The following is a 20,681-nucleotide window of genomic DNA, read 5'->3' as shown; positions in this document are numbered from 1 at the left end:
TGATACAAGAAAATTTTGCGTGAATTACAATATTGCAAAAATTATATAAATTTATATTTAAGTATATGCTGAGGTTTTCATTAACAAGGTTTTGGAATGAGCTTCGAAATGTGAAATATATTTGATTCTGATTTCTTATGTCCTATATCAATTTCATATATTGAATTCGATATCTTCTTCAAAATTTTATATGGCCCGATTCTCACTTCATCTAATTTCTTCCGGTTTATTCTATTGCCATTTTCAATGTACACTAAATCTCCCACATTGAAGTCGAACTCCTTCCTATTTTTGTCATATAATTTCTTATTATACTCATGATATTTTATACTATTCCTATATGCAGTCATTCTATCGTTTTCTAGTTGTTTATAATTTTTATTTTTGTTCAGTTCATTCGGTAATATTGATGTATCTTCGCCCTCTAATAAATATTTTGGACTAAATTTTGTCACTGTATGCTCAGTTTCATTGTATTGATCTATGCAGTTATGAGCTACAGTTGTCCATGCATGCTTATTTTTTTCTTCGTTCGTTGTACATCCTATCTTATTTACTAAGGTTTGGTTGAGTCTTTCATTTAAACTATTCGAAAATGGTGCATAAACCCCTGTAAAAATCATTGTAATCCCTTTTTCCACTAGAAAATTTTTGAAATCTTTAGAGTTTATACCTGGATATTGATCTGTCAAAAGTATTTGAATATCGTGATCTTTTAGTACATTTTCTGTTAGTTTAACAAAATCATTTGCATTTTGTGTTTTCGATGTTAATATGTAAGCATACCTTGAAAAGTGATCTACTAGGAGGTGTAAATATTTTTTCGTGGATCTTGAGCCACCAAATCCACCTATTGTGTCTATGGAGACTATTTCGAATGGTTTTTTTGCGGGCCCAAGATGTGACATTAAGCCAATTTTATTTTGTCCTCTTGTTTTATTTTTTATGCAAACTTCACAATATCTACATATTTTTCTTATGTTTTCTGATATATTTGCTGCTGTATAATGAGTGAGTATTTTGTTTTTCATTTGATTTATTCCAATATGACCAAATTTATTGTGTGTGTCCTTAATTAGTTTTTCACTGAATTTTTCTGATGGTAAAATTTTCTCTTTATTTCTTGCTTTTTTATAACACAAATTATTTTTACTGTCCATTCTCAGTCCATTTTTATTGATTTTTATATGTTTATTCTGCTTCTGGTCTTCTAAAATATCCTCTAATTTTATTAAGTTCACCACTTTTATCTTGTCTTCTTATTCTTCAGCGTCTAGCACCGGGTTTCTGCTTAAGCAATCTGCTTCTAAGTTATCCTTGCCCGGGCGATAAATTATCTCAAAGTCAAATTGCGACAAGTAATGAGTGAGATCTCCTAGTTCTTCGTCAGTTCTAGCTTTTATATTAATCTTTTCTAGAGGTTTGTGATCTGAAAATACTTTATGAAATGATCTATGTGTTCTTCAAAGGATTTTGAAAATATTAAAATGTCGTCTATATAGTTGACTGTGAACTCTGATAATTTGTGTTTTCTTATTATATTAATAAGAATTCTTTGGAAAATAGCCGGAGATGTTTTTAATCCGAATGGTAGGCAAGTCCATTGGAAGTGGCCTTCTTGGGTTACAAATCCCGTTTTTCTTCTATCTTCAATTCGTAAAGGGATTGACCAAAAAGCAGAATTAATATCAAGCTTTGAAAAAAATTTGCAGTTTCTTGTTTTGATTACTAGGTCTTCTATTAATGGAAACGGTTGTGATTGAGGGACTATTATTCTGTTCAAATCTCTAAAATCTATGCATAATCTTGATCTTCTATTTTCTTTTTTAAAGGCTAAAGTAACCGGGGCAGCAAAAGGGCTATATGATTCTTCTATCAAATTTTTTGAAGTAATTGAGATATTTGTTCTTCTATTTCTTTCTTGTCATCAATTGTACATCTATAAGGCCTTTTACTACAATATTTATCTACTATGAGATCTATTCTTGCTTCATAGTCTTTTACGGTACCTATATCGTACTTATATTTAGCAAAAATATTTTTATATTTGTTTACTAAATCTGTTATGATTTTTTTTTCAATATTATTCAAATGATTCATTGAAATATTAAAAGTATTTATCTCTACATGTTCATTAAAATTAATTTGATACTCATTCATTAATATATTAGATTCGGAATCTTTTTGTTCTATCTCTTATCTTTCATTTTGTATCAACTTAAATGTTTGAATACAATCTAGGCCTATAAGGAAATTGTACTTAAAATTTTCATTATTGATTATGAACACGTTTACATATTTTTCTATATTTAATATTTTTATTTTTTATTTTACCATACCATCTGTTTCATGAACACCATTAATCGTTCTCAAATTAGTTTTCTTTTTATAGCCATTTTTTGTTTTTACAATTAATCAATTTAGCATTTATCAATGATATATTTGATCCTGGATCATAAATTGCAGGTATTTCCAAAATATCATTCAACCTAATTTTGAGTTCAATCAATGGTGGTACGATTAGTTTTCTGTATCATCGGTACTTAATTCTACATCTAAAGTTAAGTTATTTACTTGTCTCAGTTTGTTACCTTTCTTTTCTGGGTCTCTAAACCAACATTCCATTTCGGGATGAAATCTTGTTCCTTTGTTATTATCTTTGCATATTTTACAAGGTATTTTTTCTGTTTTTCCTTTAAAGTCAGGTTTAAACTTTTCGACTTCTGAATTTTTTTTCATGGTTAAATGTTCTAATTTATTCAATTCATTATGTAGATCTTCAGATTTTACTATTTTTTCTCTATCAATTTTGTCTAATATGAAGTTGGGTAAACCCATAGCAATAAGATCAACAAGCGTATCACTATCCATAGTTTTTCTTACTTGTAATAGTAATTTTTCCTTCTTCATAGAATATTCTAATAGTGAGCCTGCTTGATATCTAAATGCTATTGCATATTTTATTGGGGACCAACCTTTACATGAGAAAATCTTACAAAAATTTTTTCTCCAATCAGTCCATTCTGCTGTGATAGTGAGTTTCAATAGAGTACAATCATACCAATCTGCAGCAACTTTTTCCATAAATGATTTCAAAATTTCTATTTTATTACAATTTTCATCAATTTCGAATCTTTCACATTCTTTTTCAAAACTTCTTAACCATTGCTCTGCATTTGCATTTTTTCCATCAAATTTTCCGATAGTAAATTCTGTGGCCAATTTACCCACATTTCTGTCTCCACTATTTTCTTGGTTTTTCTTCAGTATCTTCTCTAATAATTTTTCTAATGAATGTTCTGGAGCACTAGTACTTGTAGTTGTGTCACTGCTTTCTTTACTCACTTCCTCTAAGTATACGCTTTCAAATTGGATATTTCCATCTTCATCGAAATAAGTATTTTTCATTTCTTTTGTTGAACTCACCCACACTCTCCTTGTTTGGCCTCTTTGTGAGCAAGTTTTCTTGATTTTTGTATATGTCGCAGTTTTTAGTAATTCGACATGTAATAATGCATTTGAATACTCATTTGGGATTTTGAATGTATTTCCATCCGTTGTAGTTATTCTGGTCACACAAAGCACATTTGACTTCCCATCTGAAGCAGCCAGCATTTTGAATGTGAACTTCAACTTTTCCATAGTGATTTAAAACCAGAATGTTGTTTTATAATGTTAATAAGTATCTTTCTGGTTGGAATAAAAACAGCTGTGTTTCTCTGTAAATAACAAAGCCTTTATTATTATATACACTATTTACACATACATACATGATGTAGAATATTAATCCTACCTGTAAATAACAAAGAAACAACATTCAATGTTCTTATTCACTAGGTTGTCGTTAGATAAATTTCACAATATTGCAACTCACTGTATTCGGAATGAATTCATCGATCATACTGATGATACGTTTGCGAATTTAACTACGTTCCGTATAGGTATTAAGCAATCTGATTCATTGACCTGACTACGCGCGTAATTCAATCAGATCGAGGAAATTCCTCACATATATATATATATATATATATATATATATATATATATATATATATATATATTATATAACTATTGTTGTAAGAGCCAAAATAAATATATTGAATGAAATTTAAGGGTCTTTAGGCTCGGGTTTTGGGAGTAAATGATTGACTACTCTTTATTCTATGCCAAGCTTTCGCATTAATTTAATGCTTCTTCAGGGCTTCTGCAAAAGATCAATAAAATACAATTAATAAATAACAAATTTTAGAAAACAAACAAATTTACTCACTGAATGTGAGGTTTTACATGGATAACATCTGCCACAAACGTTGTAACTAATAAAAACAAAAAGTTATATTTTAATTTCATAGGAATTCTCCAAAAACACGTCAACTAAATCTATTTCACAAATTTAAAAACTCTTCCGGTTGATAATCTTATTTATACGCAATTTAGTAACTCTCATCTAAGATAACACAATAATGACATTTGATGGTTATGTTTCTGTTATTATAGAAAACTAGTCTCTCACTCCTCTATGTTCCCTGTCTTCTTTATTCATCTATTGGGCCGTCATAAAAAGGTTCCATTTTTATCCTTTCTAACAAATAACTGTATATAGAGCTTAATTTGTTCGTATCTGTCTTCTTATTTATGGTTTCATCTTCTTTGTTTATGTTAATTAACATAAACAATTATGTTAATTAACATAAACAAAGAAGATGAAACCATAAATAAGAAGACAGATACGAACAAATTAAGCTCTATATACAGTTATTTGTTAGAAAGGATAAAAATGGAACCTTTTTATGACGGCCCAATAGATGAATAAAGAAGACAGGGAACATAGAGGAGTGAGAGACTAGTTTTCTATAATAACAGAAACATAACCATCAAATGTCATTATTGTGTTATCTTAGATGAGAGTTACTAAATTGCGTATAAATAAGATTATCAACCGGAAGAGTTTTTAAATTTGTGAGATAGATTTAGTTCACGTGTTTTTGGAGAATTCCTATGAAATTAAAATATAACTTTTTGTTTTTATTAGTTACAACGTTTGTGGCAGATGTTATCCATGTAAAACCTCACATTCAGTGAGTAAATTTGTTTGTTTTCTAAAATTTGTTATTTATTAATTGTATTTTATTGATCTTTTGCAGAAGCCCTGAAGAAGCATTAAATTAATGCGAAAGCTTGGCATAGAATAAAGAGTAGTCAATCATTTACTCCCAAAACCCGAGCCTAAAGACCCTTAAATTTCATTCAATATATATATATATATATATATATATATATATATATATATATATATATACCTATCAAATCATAATATAAATATCAAAATGAATTTTATAAAAGAAATGAAAGAGAGAATAAACAAAATATGCCATGAAAGCTACAGACAAGATGGATTAAAGAGATTATTCGATATTTTAAGACAGAATGGATATCCAAGATCAATGATCAATAAATTGATTTATGCGTCAAATGAAACAACTGAATCGAACCAACAAAATCAAGTGAGAAATGAACCAACAAATGAACTTTATGCCTCTTTTCCAGATATCAAGGGGCTGACATCAAAGATCAAATCCATTTATAGAGATGAGGAAGTGTTAGTAACAACCGTTAAATCATTATACACCATACTCAAGGACCCTATACAGAAGACATTGAAAAGTTATGTTGTGTATCAACTAAGTTGTCAAGATTGTCACGGTATTTATGTTGGCCAAACTTCCCAATGGGTGAAAAACAGAATAAATCTACACAGATCAGACATTAGAAGCGGTAAAGATAGATGTGCATTGGCGACACATGCGCATAACCTAGACCATCAAATTGACTTTGAAAACGTAGAAATTTTAAAAACTGAAAACAATTATCATAAACGACTTAACCACGAAATGATCCAAATAAATAAAAGAGAAAACTCTATAAATAAAAAGTCTGATACTAAAAAATTAAGTAATATATACAGCTATCTGTTAGAAAAAGAAACTGAATTCTATGACGGCCCACTCGATGAGTGATTAGACATAAGGACAGATGACATTCCGTCAAAAAAAAAATACGACCCAGAAAAAAAATATAAGTTGAGAACAAGATTGCTATAGTACTTTTTAAGTTAAAATTAATTAGACATACTAAATTGTATTTTGAAATGAAAGGATTTTGCCATTTAATGATTGCACCAATTTCAATTATTCATTGTATAACCTCAATTTCGGTAATTTACGAGATGATTTTAACTTACGTAAATGTGTTAATGTTTTGTATCTGTTTATTATAGACACCCTGAAGAAGCAATAAAGTATTGCAAAAGCTTGGTTTAGAAAAAAGAGTACCACTTTTTTTTTTTCCTATCACAAGTGAGCCTCTGTTCCCTGAAGCATAGAGTTTATAGTTAAAAAGGCTCTTATCTCAGATATATATATATATATTTGTTAGATTTATGAATTACTTAATGATTAGTTTATATTTGTTGACACCTTAACCTCGATTTCAGTGAGTATGTTTTCAATTGTTTTTGTTTTTCATTTTAATCAAGTTTTATCGATGACTGTATGTACCATTGTGACAGTTTTATGTTTATTTTTTCTTTTTATTGTAACTGATAATTTTTGTTGATATCTTGTAGAAGCCCTGAGGATGGATTGAATAAAATCCGAAAGCTCGGCAAAGAAAACAGAGTATTTTTTTGGTGTAAAACTTGGTCGATTCCCTTAGAAATCATTCTGTATAAATCACGACCATTACTGCATCTAAGTTATATATATATATATATATATATATATATATATATATATATATATATATATATATATATATATATATATATATATATATATATATATATATATATATATATATATATATTGAATGAAATTTCAGGGTCTTTAGGCTCGAGTTTTGGGAGTAAATGATTGATTACTCTTTATTCTATGCCAAGCTTTCGCATTAATTAAATGCTTCTTCAGGGCTTCTGCAAAAGATCAATAATATACAATTAATAAATAACAAATTTTAGAAAACAAACAAATTTACTCACTGAATGTGAGGTTTTACATGGATAACATCTGCCACAAACGTTGTAACCAATAAAAACAAAAAGTTATATTTTGATTTCATAGGAATTCTACAAAAACACGACAACTAAATCTATTTTACAATTTAAAAACTCTTCCGGTTGATAATCTTATTTATACACAATTTAGTAACTCTCTTTTAAGATAACACAATAATGTCATTTGATTTTTGATGGTTATGTTTCTGTTATTAAAGAAAACTAGTCTCTCACTCCTCTATGTTCCTTGTCTTCTTTATTCATCTATTGGGCCGTCATAAAAAGGTTCCATTTTTATCCTTCCTAACAAATAACTGTATATAGAGCTTAATTTGTTCGTATCTGTCTTCTTATTTATGGTTTCATCTTCTTTGTTTATGTTAATCATTTCGTGAATCAATCTTTTTTGATAATTTCTCTCTGTTTTGAGTACCTCAACACCTTCAAAATTCACATGATGGTCCAGATTATGCGCAGGAGCAGCCAATGCACCAGATTCTCAAAGAAAATGATTATCCTAACAGCATGATTAAAAAATTACTATATGCTAATGGTACCACTCAAATTGAACAAACAGAAGAACAAAATATGACAACAGATAGAACACATTATGCGTCGTATCCAAATGTTACAAACTTGACAGGAAAATTGAAAAATGTGTTCAGAGAGGAAAACATCAAAATTGCAGACCAAAATCAAAAAACGGTGAGGTCATTGTACACCAAAATAAAGGACCCCATTCCAACATCCTTCCAAAGTAATGTCGTTTATAAAATAAAGTGTGAGACTTGCGACAAATGTTATATAGGACATACCTCCCAATGGCTGAAAAGTAGAGTGGCGCTACATAGATCGGACATAAGAAAATACCCAGAGAGATGTGCATTGGCTGCTCATGCGCATTATCTGGACCATCATGTGAATTTTGAAAGTGTTGAGGTACTCAAAACAGAGAGAAATTATCAAAAAAGATTGATTCACGAAATGATTAACATAAACAAACAAGATGAAACCATAAATAAGAAGACAGATACGAACAAATTAAGCTCTTAAGACAAATGAAACATAGAGTAGCATTAAATCACATTGGTCCCAGTAATTCACTCTCAATGAACTCAGAACAAATGCGATTGTTAAACGATGCCATGAACCAAACACCAATCTACTCTCACTAAACTGGTCCAGAACATAGGAATCAATCACGTGATCTCTACGACTGCAGAACTTGTGGAATGTGATTCATTCAATTCACTCCCACTAAACTGGTTATAATGAATCAAATAAGAATAGATGGAGCTAATATTGTTTACATCCCTTCTATAATTCATCGAACAGGTTTCGCGTTTGATATGGTACATCTCTAAGAAACATCTTTTCTTTCCATTCACTTCACATTCAAGAATTTTGGTGGAATCATAATTCATAGGATGGTCTTTGTCCTGGGTATGGTCCGCTAGGGCACAAATCTTGTTTGGATTCTTGATGTCGCTTTTGTGTTGAGCAATCCTTCTCTTCAAAAGCTGAGACGTCTGACCAATATACACCTCACTACATATTGAACAAGGAATACAATAAACCACAACACTCATATTATCTACAGTCATCCTATCTTTCACTCGACTGTATAATCTGTCAATTTTAAAATAAGATTTCTGAATCAATCTAATTTTTGTGGTATTCAGGAGGTTATTTAATGCCTTAGTCATACCATTTATTAGGGGAATAGATAAGTAAAAAATTCTATCTGCGTTCTCAGTGTCAACAGTGGTGGATGCGCCCCTCTCTCCATTCGTTGGCTGTCTTGAAGGAGTGGTATTATAAATTAATCTGGACAACAACCTTTTTGGGTATCCATTCTCTAGCATCAACTGTAACAATAACCTCAGATTCTGCTGCCTTAGACTTGGATGGGCAACTTTTTCAATACGATTCTTCAATCCTAAAATCATGTTCACCTTTTGCCCATGTGGATGATATATGCGCATAATCTGGACCATCATGTGAATTTTGAAGGTGTTGAGGTACTCAAAACAGAGAGAAATTATCAAAAAAGATTGATTCACGAAATGATTAACATAAACAAAGAAGATGAAACCATAAATAAGAAGACAGATACGAACAAATTAAGCTCTATATATACAGTTATTTGTTAGAAAGGATAAAAATGGAACCTTTTTATGACGGCCCAATAGATGAATAAAGAAGACAAGGAACATAGAGGAGTGAGAGACTAGTTTTCTATAATAACAGAAACATAACCATCAAAAATCAAATGACATTATTGTGTTATCTTAGATGAGAGTTACTAAATTGTGTATAAATGAAATTATCAACCGGAAGAGATTTAAATTGTAAAATAGATTTAGTTGACGTATTTTTGGAGAATTCCTATGAAATCAAAATATAACTTTTTGTTTTTATTGGTTACAACGTTTGTGGCAGATGTTATCCATGTTAAACCTCACATTCAGTGAGTAAATTTGTTTGTTTTCTAAAATTTGTTATTTATTAATTGTATATTATTGATCTTTTGCAGAAGCCCTGAAGAAGCATTGAATTAATGCGAAAGCTTGGCATAGAATGAAGAGTAGTCAATCATTTACTCCCAAAACCCGAGCCTAAAGACCCTTAAATTTCATTCAATATATTTATTTTGGCTCTTACAACAATAGTTATTATATATATATATATATATATATATATATATATATATATATATATATATATATATATATATATATATATATATATATATTTCGAATGGGAGATTCGGGAAGATCCGGGGAGATCCAGGGGAGATCCCGGAGATCTAGGGGAACCACGAGGAGATCCGGGGAAATCCAAGGCAACAATTTCAAACTGGCATTGATCAAAAGCAAACTGCCAATAGTCAAAATCATATTCGTACGAGTAGACTTTGAATTGACAACAAACAAAATTGGCGATTGTCAATTTCATATTGACATCAAATGAAATGCAATTCGCGAAATCAATTCAATGAATTGGGAAATTTCGTAAAACATTTCATGTTGCATAATTTTCCTTTGTAACGGAAATGAATAATGACTGTTCACCAATTGAAAAAATTAACGAGTTTCAAATCATTAATTGAAAATTAATTTGTTGCGTATCCAATACAGCGGGAATGAATCTTTGGATATGTATTTTTCTTCAGGGAAAAATAAACATTATTATTATTAATTCCTCAGCAATCTTGTTTACATAATATATTATATTTTTTCGAAATCATTGAATCAATAAAAAATTCAATTGATTCATTTCATGTCAATATGTAATTGATAATTGCCAATTTGATTTTGGTTATTGTCAATTTGAAGTCGACTAGTGTCAATGTGGTTTTGATTATTGTCAGTTTGTTTTGATCGATGCCAGTTTGGAATCGAACTCTTCTATTCGATTTTGACTAATGTCATTTTGATTATGGTTAGCACCAATTCGGAATTGAAAAGGTAGGTATAGTGATTTCCATTGTGATTTTAATGAATTTCATATCATTCTATTTTTCTCAGTCAAATAATCTCGAATAGAAAATCAATGAATAGCTTGAAAACATCCACAAATAATTCTGGATCTAGCTAGTAACAATGTTCTGAAATATCTTGTTTCATCATGGTTGTAATACTGAAGAATATAACCACATTAATACAATCAACAATTGCTAGGGATCACTTATGAACTTCTCTTCATTTGTATTTTTTTCAAGTTATCTCGTGAATATCTGTACATTATACAGGGTGTCCCATAAGTGGCACGTCACAGTGACACCGGAGGTAGGTAAGCTAAAGAGGGACCTAACCAGCCTAACATGACCCCAGTAAAAGTTGCATGGTTTTCGAGTTATTACCAAATTACGTTTTTTAGTGAATTTTCACCTTTTTTAACATTGTCAGGATCAGAATTCTGCTGGAAAGCTCTCGAAGCTTATTTTTGTTGTTGTAATGGAATCTTAAATAGTTATTTAAGATGACATGAGTATGATCCTGTCAAAAAGTTATGTGGATTTCCGTAAATTAATGGATAAATCTTGATTTCAATTGCTAGCAAAACGAGAACTTCGACTTTGGACACCTGCTGTGAAAAAAAAATCCTTGAAACAAAACGAGCAAGTAACATCAAAAAATTGGGCTTTTTAGACAGATTTAGAAATGGTACAATACACGAATCTTATGCCCATAAAACTAGGTATTTTCATCATTTTACCGATGCCCTACTTAACTAAGTTGAAACTAGGAACCCCGCTATCAGGTAATTTTGCCGCTTGCTATGACATTACATTTGATACCGGGCTTTGTTATTATTTGTTAAAGTCACAATAGGGAAAAAGATGGATTAGGGTAAGCGAAAAAGGAATATTATTGAAAAAAAAGGTAAATTAATTAAAAACAGACTTAACTTTCGATTATTTATTTAATTCTTAAATCTAACTTACAGTAAATGTTCAAACTGTTTCCCTCGGACTCTAATGCATAAATGACACCGTTTTATAAAATTACGATTCAATTTTCTTAAACTAATTTCCGATATGGTCCGGGCTGCGTCGAATAAGAAGCGAGGAAGAATTGCGTGAACGCGTATTCGACGCAGCCCGGACCATATCGGATATTAGTTTAAGAAAATTGAATCGTAATTTTATGAAACGGTGTCATTTATGCATTAGAGTGAGATCAAAAATCCACAAAACCATCCGTAAAACGTAATTTATGACCCCTGAAATGCAAACAGCTACTAATGATATTATAAAATTTTATTAGGAGGATAAGCTAAATTATCACAAAATTTGTAAGCTCTAGGGCTAGGGGATCGAGAGCTAAAGATTGATACTATGCCATAACTCATTAATAGTAATACACTGCTCAACAATTGATAGGGATTACTTACTTGTTCTAAATTTATTTCTGAAATATTCGCTCCAAGATTATAAATTTAGTCAGATATCAGAGTATTTTCAGTTGATATTATGGTTCATTTGAGAAAAGGATGAAAAAATGGAAAGTTGGAGGGAAAAAAAGACTTTATTAGGAACACTCAAAATTCTGTGTTTTAATAACATAAAAATTTTATGATCAAACCACAAGAAGGCTGAAGTGTCCGTTAAGCTAGTACCTAGTTGGTCCTCCACGAGCTCGTCTCAAGCATTCTACCCTACAAGGCATACTTTCGATCAAACGATTCATAAAATTTTGGGGCAAATTCGTCCAAATATCCCGTAAAGCGTTAGAAAGGTCCTCCAGGTTATTGATCGGTTGTTCTAAGGTTGACAATCGTCTAGACATCTCAGACCAGACATGTTCGATGCAATTCATGTCTGGAGAGCGAGATGGCCAGTCCATCCTATCAATAGCATGAATTTCTACCGCTTCATTAACCAGACGACTACGGTGTGAACGGGCATTATCGTCAATTAAAATGAAATTCTCGCCCACGGCAGCCAAAAACGGAACAATTAGGGGTTCAATAATCATATCGTGATATCTCTGGCTGGTCATGGTGGTATTCTGCAGAACAACCAACTCTGTGCGTTGGTTCAAATAAATGCCTCCCCATACACATATAGAACCTCCGCCAAAAGCTGTTGTGGGTACCATAAACTGTTCTGCATACCTTCGACCTCTTTCCCTCCAAGCAAGAATACGTCCATCGGAGTTGACCAAACGAAATCTAGACTCATCCGTAAATAAACATCGGCTCCAATCTTCAAGTGTCCAATTGCGGTGCTCCTCAGCCCATTGCCGTCGATGAACCCGGTGTTCCCTATTCAAACGGGGATGTTGTACCCTCCTACGTGCTCTCAAACCACGAACATGTAGTTGTCGTCTTACAGTCTGTTTCGAAATTAGAACTCCTGTTGCAACTCTCAGTGATCTATTGAGCCGCGACGCCGGGTAAGTGGGATTTCTCCTAGCATTGAGGATCAAAAGACGATCTTGGGCAGCTGTTGCACTGCGCTGCTGACCTCCCCCATGAACATAAGCTACTGAGTCGTTTTGGATGAACCTATTCCAAGCCCGACTCACGACACTTTGCGAAACATTCAACCGCCGGGACACTTCTCGTTGGGACAAACCTTCCTGTATCCACCGTATGATTTGGTCCAGTTGCACAGGAGCCAAACGTCTTCTCGGCATGACTGATAAGCTGATATTGTTCTCATTTCTTCAATTATTGTCACCTTATGTGTTTGAACGAGAAAAAAAAACAGATTTAATAACAAATACCACATTGCTTTTCACTCCACCTGTAACAGCCTACAGATAATAATCGATTTTGTGAACAAGAGCCAATGAAGTGAGGAAGACTTTGATATAATCAAATTTCAAATTCAAATTTTCAAATTTTTCAAATTTATTCTGATTCCAATTACATGGTGCCTATGTACAACTAAATTATAACATTACACTGAATATCATCATCGACGATCGGAAACTCATCTAAGCGCAATGCGCTTGTATTATGTAGTCTCCGCTCCCCGACGAAATTAAGCACCTAACCTATCTGAACAGAAAATATAAAAAAAAACAAAAAATAAAGTAATTGGTTTTCATTTTTCTCACATACAGTGGAAGCCTATTATAGAATTTCGGACCTAGATAGAAAACGGAATTCTGAGAATGGCTTTTCTTAAATAATGGAATTTGGAGAGACTCATTACCTACTAATCTAGTTATATATTTATTTCCATAGTCAACAAGAGGGTAGTTGTTCGAGAACATATACATAAGTGACTGGTAAATAAAAAGATTTTCAACGTTCATCAATTTGGATTCATAATATAAATCCCTTGTTGGATAGAGCCTATCTTTCCTCAGCATTATCTTGATCAAGGTATTCTGTGTTGTTTGCAAGTTTCTTCTAGCATTTATGGTTAGTCCTCCCCATACAACAATGCAATATCTCAGAATCGATTCAACGAGAGAGTAATAGACCATGCGTATATTTTGTCTAGATAATATATCTCTCAGACCATAGAACGTATGCATGAGTTGCCTCAACTGCGTCGAATACGCGTTCACGTAATTCTTCCTCGCTTCTTATTCGACGCAGCCCGGACCATATCGGAAATTAGTTTAAGAAAATTGAATCGTAATTTTATAAAACGGTGTCATTTATGCATTAGAGTCCGAGGGAAACAGTTTGAACATTTACTGTAAGTTAGATTTAAGAATTAAATAAATAATCGAAAGTTAAGTCTGTTTTTAATTAATTTACCTTTTTTTTCAATAATATTCCTTTTTCGCTTACCCTAATCCATCTTTTTCCCTTTTGTGACTTTAACAAATAATAACAAAGCCCGGTATCAAATGTAATGTCATAGCAAGCGGCAAAATTACCTGATAGCGGGGTTCCTAGTTTCAACTTAGTTAAGTAGGGCATCGGTAAAATGATGAAAATACCTAGTTTTATGGGCATAAGATTCGTGTATTGTACCATTTCTAAATCTGTCTAAAAAGCCCAATTTTTTGATGTTACTTGCTCGTTTTGTTTCAAGGATTTCTTTTTCACAGCAGGTGTCCAAAGTCGAAGTTCTCGTTTTGCTAGCAATTGAAATCAAGATTTATCCATTAATTTACGGAAATCCACATAACTTTTTGACAGAATCATACTCATGTCATCTTAAATAACTATTTAAGATTCCATTACAACAAAAAAAATAAGCTTCGAGAGCTTTCCAGCAGAATTCTGACCCTGACAATGTTGAAAAAGGTGAAAATTCACTAAAAAACGTAATTTGGTAATAACTCGAGACCCATGCAACTTTTACTGAGGTCATGTTAGGCTGGTTAGGTCCCTCTTTAGCTGAACTACCTACGGTGTCACTGTGACGTGCCACTTATGGGACACCCTGTATGTTCTCCATGGAAAAAGTAAAATGTTTTGAGTTGATGAAAATATCCTATTCATTCACAATGAAGTATGTAACCTTCAGGGGTGCACATGTCCATCTATTTTGAGAGTTAATGGGGTCAAATATTTAGGGATGGTTATAGATAAATACCTACGATGGGAGGCGCAAGCAGCATTGCTGACGAAAAAGTTGAGGCAACTCATGCATACGTTCTATGGTCTGAGAGATATATTATCTAGACAAAATATACGCATGGTCTATTACTCTCTCGTTGAATCGATTCTGAGATATTGCATTGTTGTATGGGGAGGACTAACCATAAATGCTAGAAGAAACTTGCAAACAACACAGAATACCTTGATCAAGATAATGCTGAGGAAAGATAGGCTCTATCCAACAAGGGATTTATATTATGAATCCAAATTGATGAACGTTGAAAATCTTTTTATTTACCAGTCACTTATGTATATGTTCTCGAACAACTACCCTCTTGTTGACTATGGAAATAAATATATAACTAGATTAGTAGGTAATGAGTCTCTCCAAATTCCATTATTTAAGAAAAGCCATTCTCAGAATTCCGTTTTCTATCTAGGTCCGAAATTCTATAATAGGCTTCCACTGTATGTGAGAAAAATGAAAACTAAGAGAGGATTTAAATCGGAAGTGAAAATACTCATATTGGAAGGCCGACTTGCCTTTGACTCGTTGATATAGTGATTTTTTTCAATGATTCGCGATAACGATGAAATTGAGCGAATTTCTTTGAAATATAGATCTTTCCTCCTGTTTTGCGCCCAGAACCGTCCACACCAATTACTTTATTTTTTGTTTTTTTTTATATTTTCTGTTCAGATAGGTTAGGTGCTTAATTTCGTCGGGGAGCGGAGACTACATAATACAAGCGCATTGCGCTTAGATGAGTTTCCGATCGTCGATGATGATATTCAGTGTAATGTTAAAATTTAGTTGTACATAGGCACCATGTAATTGGAATCAGAATAAATTTGAAAAATTTGAAAATTTGAATTTGAAATTTGATTATATCAAAGTCTTCCTCACTTCATTGGCTCTTGTTCACAAAATCGATTATTATCTGTAGGCTGTTACAGGTGGAGTGAAAAGCAATGTGGTATTTGTTATTAAATCTGTTTTTTTTTTCTCGTTCAAACACATAAGGTGACAATAATTGAAGAAATGAGAACAATATCAGCTTATCAGTCATGCCGAGAAGACGTTTGGCTCCTGTGCAACTGGACCAAATCATACGGTGGATACAGGAAGGTTTGTCCCAACGAGAAGTGTCCCGGCGGTTGAATGTTTCGCAAAGTGTCGTGAGTCGGGCTTGGAATAGGTTCATCCAAAACGACTCAGTAGCTTATGTTCATGGGGGAGGTCAGCAGCGCAGTGCAACAGCTGCCCAAGATCGTCTTTTGATCCTCAATGCTAGGAGAAATCCCACTTACCCGGCGTCGCGGCTCAATAGATCACTGAGAGTTGCAACAGGAGTTCTAATTTCGAAACAGACTGTAAGACGACGACTACATGTTCGTGGTTTGAGAGCACGTAGGAGGGTACAACATCCCCGTTTGAATAGGGAACACCGGGTTCATCGACGGCAATGGGCTGAGGAGCACCGCAATTGGACACTTGAAGATTGGAGCCGATGTTTATTTACGGATGAGTCTAGATTTCGTTTGGTCAACTCCGATGGACGTATTCTTGCTTGGAGGGAAAGAGGTCGAAGGTATGCAGAACAGTTTATGGTACACACAACAGCTTTTGGCGGAGGTTCTATATGTGTATGGGGAGGCATTTATTTGAACCAACGCACAGAGTTGGTTGTTCTGCAGAATACCACCATGACCAGCCAGAGATATCACGATATGATTATTGAACCCCTAATTGTTCCGTTTTTGGCTGCCGTGGGCGAGAATTTCATTTTAATTGACGATAATGCCCGTTCACACCGTAGTCGTCTGGTTAATGAAGCGCTAGAAATTCATGCTATTGATAGGATGGACTGGCCATCTCGCTCTCCAGACATGAATTGCATCGAACATGTCTGGTCTGAGATGTCTAGACGATTGTCAACCTTAGAACAACCGATCAATAACCTGGAGGACCTTTCTAACGCTTTACGGGATATTTGGACGAATTTGCCCCAAAATTTTATGAATCGTTTGATCGAAAGTATGCCTTGTAGGGTAGAATGCTTGAGACGAGCTCGTGGGGGACCAACTAGCTTAACGGACACTTCAGCCTTCTTGTGGTTTCATCATAAAATTTTTATGTTATTAAAACACAGAATTTTGAGTGTTCCTAATAAAGTCTTTTTTTCTCTCCAACTTTCCATTTTTTCATCCTTTTCTCAAATGAACCATAATATCAACTGAAAATACTCTGATATCTGACTAAATTTATAATCTTGGAGCGAATATTTCAGAAATAAATTTAGAACAAGTAAGTAATCCCTATCAATTGTTGAGCAGTGTATTACTATTAATGAGTTATGGCATAGTATCAATCTTTAGCTCTCGATCCCCTAGCCCTAGAGCTTACAAATTTTGTGATAATTTAGCTTATCCTCCTAATAAAATTTTATAATATCATTAGTAGCTGTTTGCATTTCAGGGGTCATAAATTACGTTTTACGGATGGTTTTGTGGATTTTTGATCTCACAATCCTACCTCCATGTAAGGGTACATGAGATTTCTCGAACCTCCTCACTCTCCTTACGTGAAATTCAATCTCGTTTTTCTGAATAATAAAACGTTAGAAAACGATCAGTTTAATGAAAAAAATATGGACGTAGATAATTCAAAGATTTGAATTTCAGATATCGATTATTAGATAATCTTTGGAATATTATTATTATAATTGAATATTAGTTGAAATAATCATAATTCATAATTTGATATGTGAATGTTAAGAATAAAATTGATACACGGGAAGAATATAAAAATATAATATCATTATTATCATAAACTTCGATTTTTTGAATGAATTTGAATGAACAATAAAACTTTGTAAAATATTATGTGAATCGAGGTGCACATTATAGGATGAAGAAAACCGCATTCAACATCCGAAATGGAACTGAATTTGCATTCATAAATTCCTACTCGTGAATTATTACGTTAAAATTACATCCCCATCGTCCAAATAGGGACATGTATAGATTTTCTCAACCCCCCTCCGCTTCATGGTCATTACGTAATCAATGAATGGTCACTTTTTGAGACATTTATAATATTAGGACTCGTAGTAAGAGGTGATTAAAGGAAATCCGAGGAGATCCGGGGAGATTCGGGGAGATACCAGGGAGATCCGAGGAGATTCGGGGAGATCCAAGGAGATCCGGGGAGATCCGAGGAAATTCGGGGAGATCCAACGGAAATCGCGAGGAGATCCTGAGGGGAGGCAATCTTTTGCCACAAAAAATCTCCAGTGGTTACCCCCACGCTGTATAATTCATGGAAAACAAACAAGATTTTCATCAAACACAACTTATAGTTATTCAGTACATAAAAATCTATCATGAAATTTTGAATAATTATTTCTTGAAACTGTATTCAATAACACTGATTTCTTGAATTTTTTTATAAAATAAACAAATGAAGATCACTAAATTTGACTTTCTACTATCTGAATTGGTAACACAGTTTAGGAATTGTTTTGTGTAATTTATTGAAATTTAAAAACTAATAACATCTCAGTTTATACAATGAATCCTTGGGCACAATGTTGGACTCTGTTATCTGGTGGTGGTATTGAACAACAATAACTAGCAACTACTCCAGTGGTAGCGAGGCACAACGACAGAACCGAAATAGTGCATACTGCTCCTGATGTCATATCTGCCAATGGGGTTCCTGGTCTTGGCTGAAGGAAGAGTAGAATCAGTAATGCAGAGCAAGTAAGAAGACTGAAAATGCTCAGGACGATGTAACCTGAAAAAAATGTTGATATTTATATGAGGGTCTAACTTGTATTTGTTTTGATATTTCACATGAATTTCTAATACATATACATAACAAAATTATGTAATTCATTACTGGAGGAACGTAGATATAGTTTCGAAGAATCCGTAGAATATAGAAATGGACGAGCTAAATCCACAAAATTGAAAAATTAGGTGAAAAGGTGAATATTTTAGACCCCGAGATGTGATATTATTAGTTTAGTGATCGAAGATGCTATAAAATAGAAATGACAGTTGTCAAATCTGTATTATATAAAACCGCTTGTGACAGTTCGGCAAATTTTAAACGTAAAAGCACAGCCCAAACGGGACCATCTAGAGCAAGAATGACAAGAATAAGACCCCCCTCAAAATCCCAAACCTTCGATTCTCCTCGCGGTTTTCGAGTATGCGGGGTGTTTCGGATTATTTTGACATTTCAAGTCCCATATTTCTGTGGTATATGTGGACAATTTGACTGTCAGTGTCATGTTAATAATAAATATTCCATTTCCATATATGAAAGTTAATTAACTGTACAACTTAGGTATTACTGAGCTCCTCCTTCTCCGGTGGGCAATGATTTGATAATGTCTGAATCACCTGCATCAGTAATGGACATCGTGCACACTCGGAAATATTTTCCATATGCTAGTTCTTGAGAAAGTTTGCAGTTTCCAAAATTGTTATTTAATATATAAATAAATGCTGACAGATAAAATGCAAAGTCTTCGGCGAATCAAAAATTCGATAGATATTTGTCAAAATTTGGAAATGAACATTGATATCATCAAATGCATTTTCAGTTCAGGTTCGTTTGAAGGGTTTGTATTATTGATTCTATTGGATGAATGTTACTTTATTTCAAGAATTTTTCGTTTATTTTCCACAAACATAAAACTACATTCCCTTTCGTGAGAATTTGAATCTATTGCGACAGAAGATGGAACTACAAAAGAGAACAGAAGCTTCATTCATCAATTCAGTCTTGGATTGGAGTAAAAGTTGTGCTACTATGAAACAGTATTAAACAGATGGAAAAACTCCTTATAGATAATTCACAATTGGCTTTATTACTGGAAAAAAGAGCCAAGTTAGTCAGATGACATTCAAAAGATTCCGTGTGTTTTTTGAATATCTAAAATATACACTTTTACGACAGAGGAGTGCAAAAATATAAGTGACCACTCCGTTTTTGAAGAATTTGAGTGCAGTGCTGTTGAATTCATAATGAATAAGTCAAATCTTTCATACTAGTAATTTCAATCATATATACCCTGTTATATTATTTGTCGCTCAACTGAAACATGTATTAATAAACCTTAGAAATTAGAGACTCTCAAACTTATAACCTGATTTATCAAAAAGGTTTCACCAAGATAAGATATTATAATTGCTTATGTGGTAACATAGGCCATGAGTATTTGAAAGGCAAGTCTATTCATTCTGTCTGTTTTTAGTTTGTTTATTATAACTATACTGAATATTTCTAAAAATAAAATTCACTTCAGATGTGCATTGATTAAATTTGGACTTATGCATCATATCATATATGACTATAAAATTGAGAAAGACATATTCTTTTGAATTCCATTATAAGTCTTTTGAATAATACTTTGAAGATATTGATTTCAATAACCTATGGAATATATCAGTTGAAATACTAGTTAAAATGTTACAACAGAAATAAATTTTGAAGGATCATTCAGTATATGAAGAATTTTAACATGGCAGTCACTTTCGAAATTGGTATCAATTTTCCAGCAATTCAATGAAGGTATAAAATACTCTAAAAAGCAAC

General features: G+C 32.8%; 1 protein-coding gene across 1 annotated transcript in view; it reads right to left on the bottom strand.

The window, feature by feature from the left end:
- Positions 1 to 18,581: 18,581 nt before the first annotated feature.
- The window catches only part of LOC123677069, a 99,796-nt gene continuing 97,696 nt past the window's right edge, over positions 18,582 to 20,681 (bottom strand). The window contains exon 2 of the mRNA XM_045613515.1: positions 18,582 to 18,869. Coding sequence (XP_045469471.1) covers positions 18,637 to 18,869 — 233 coding nt within the window. The 3' untranslated portion in view covers positions 18,582 to 18,636. The remainder of the gene's footprint in view (positions 18,870 to 20,681) is intronic.

Source organism: Harmonia axyridis, chromosome 1 (genome assembly GCF_914767665.1).
Source record: "Harmonia axyridis chromosome 1, icHarAxyr1.1, whole genome shotgun sequence".
In the NCBI taxonomy this organism is placed as follows: Eukaryota; Metazoa; Arthropoda; class Insecta; order Coleoptera; family Coccinellidae; genus Harmonia; species Harmonia axyridis.
Note: the sequence above shows the minus strand (reverse complement) of the source record. Positions and strands in the feature narration are given on the sequence as shown.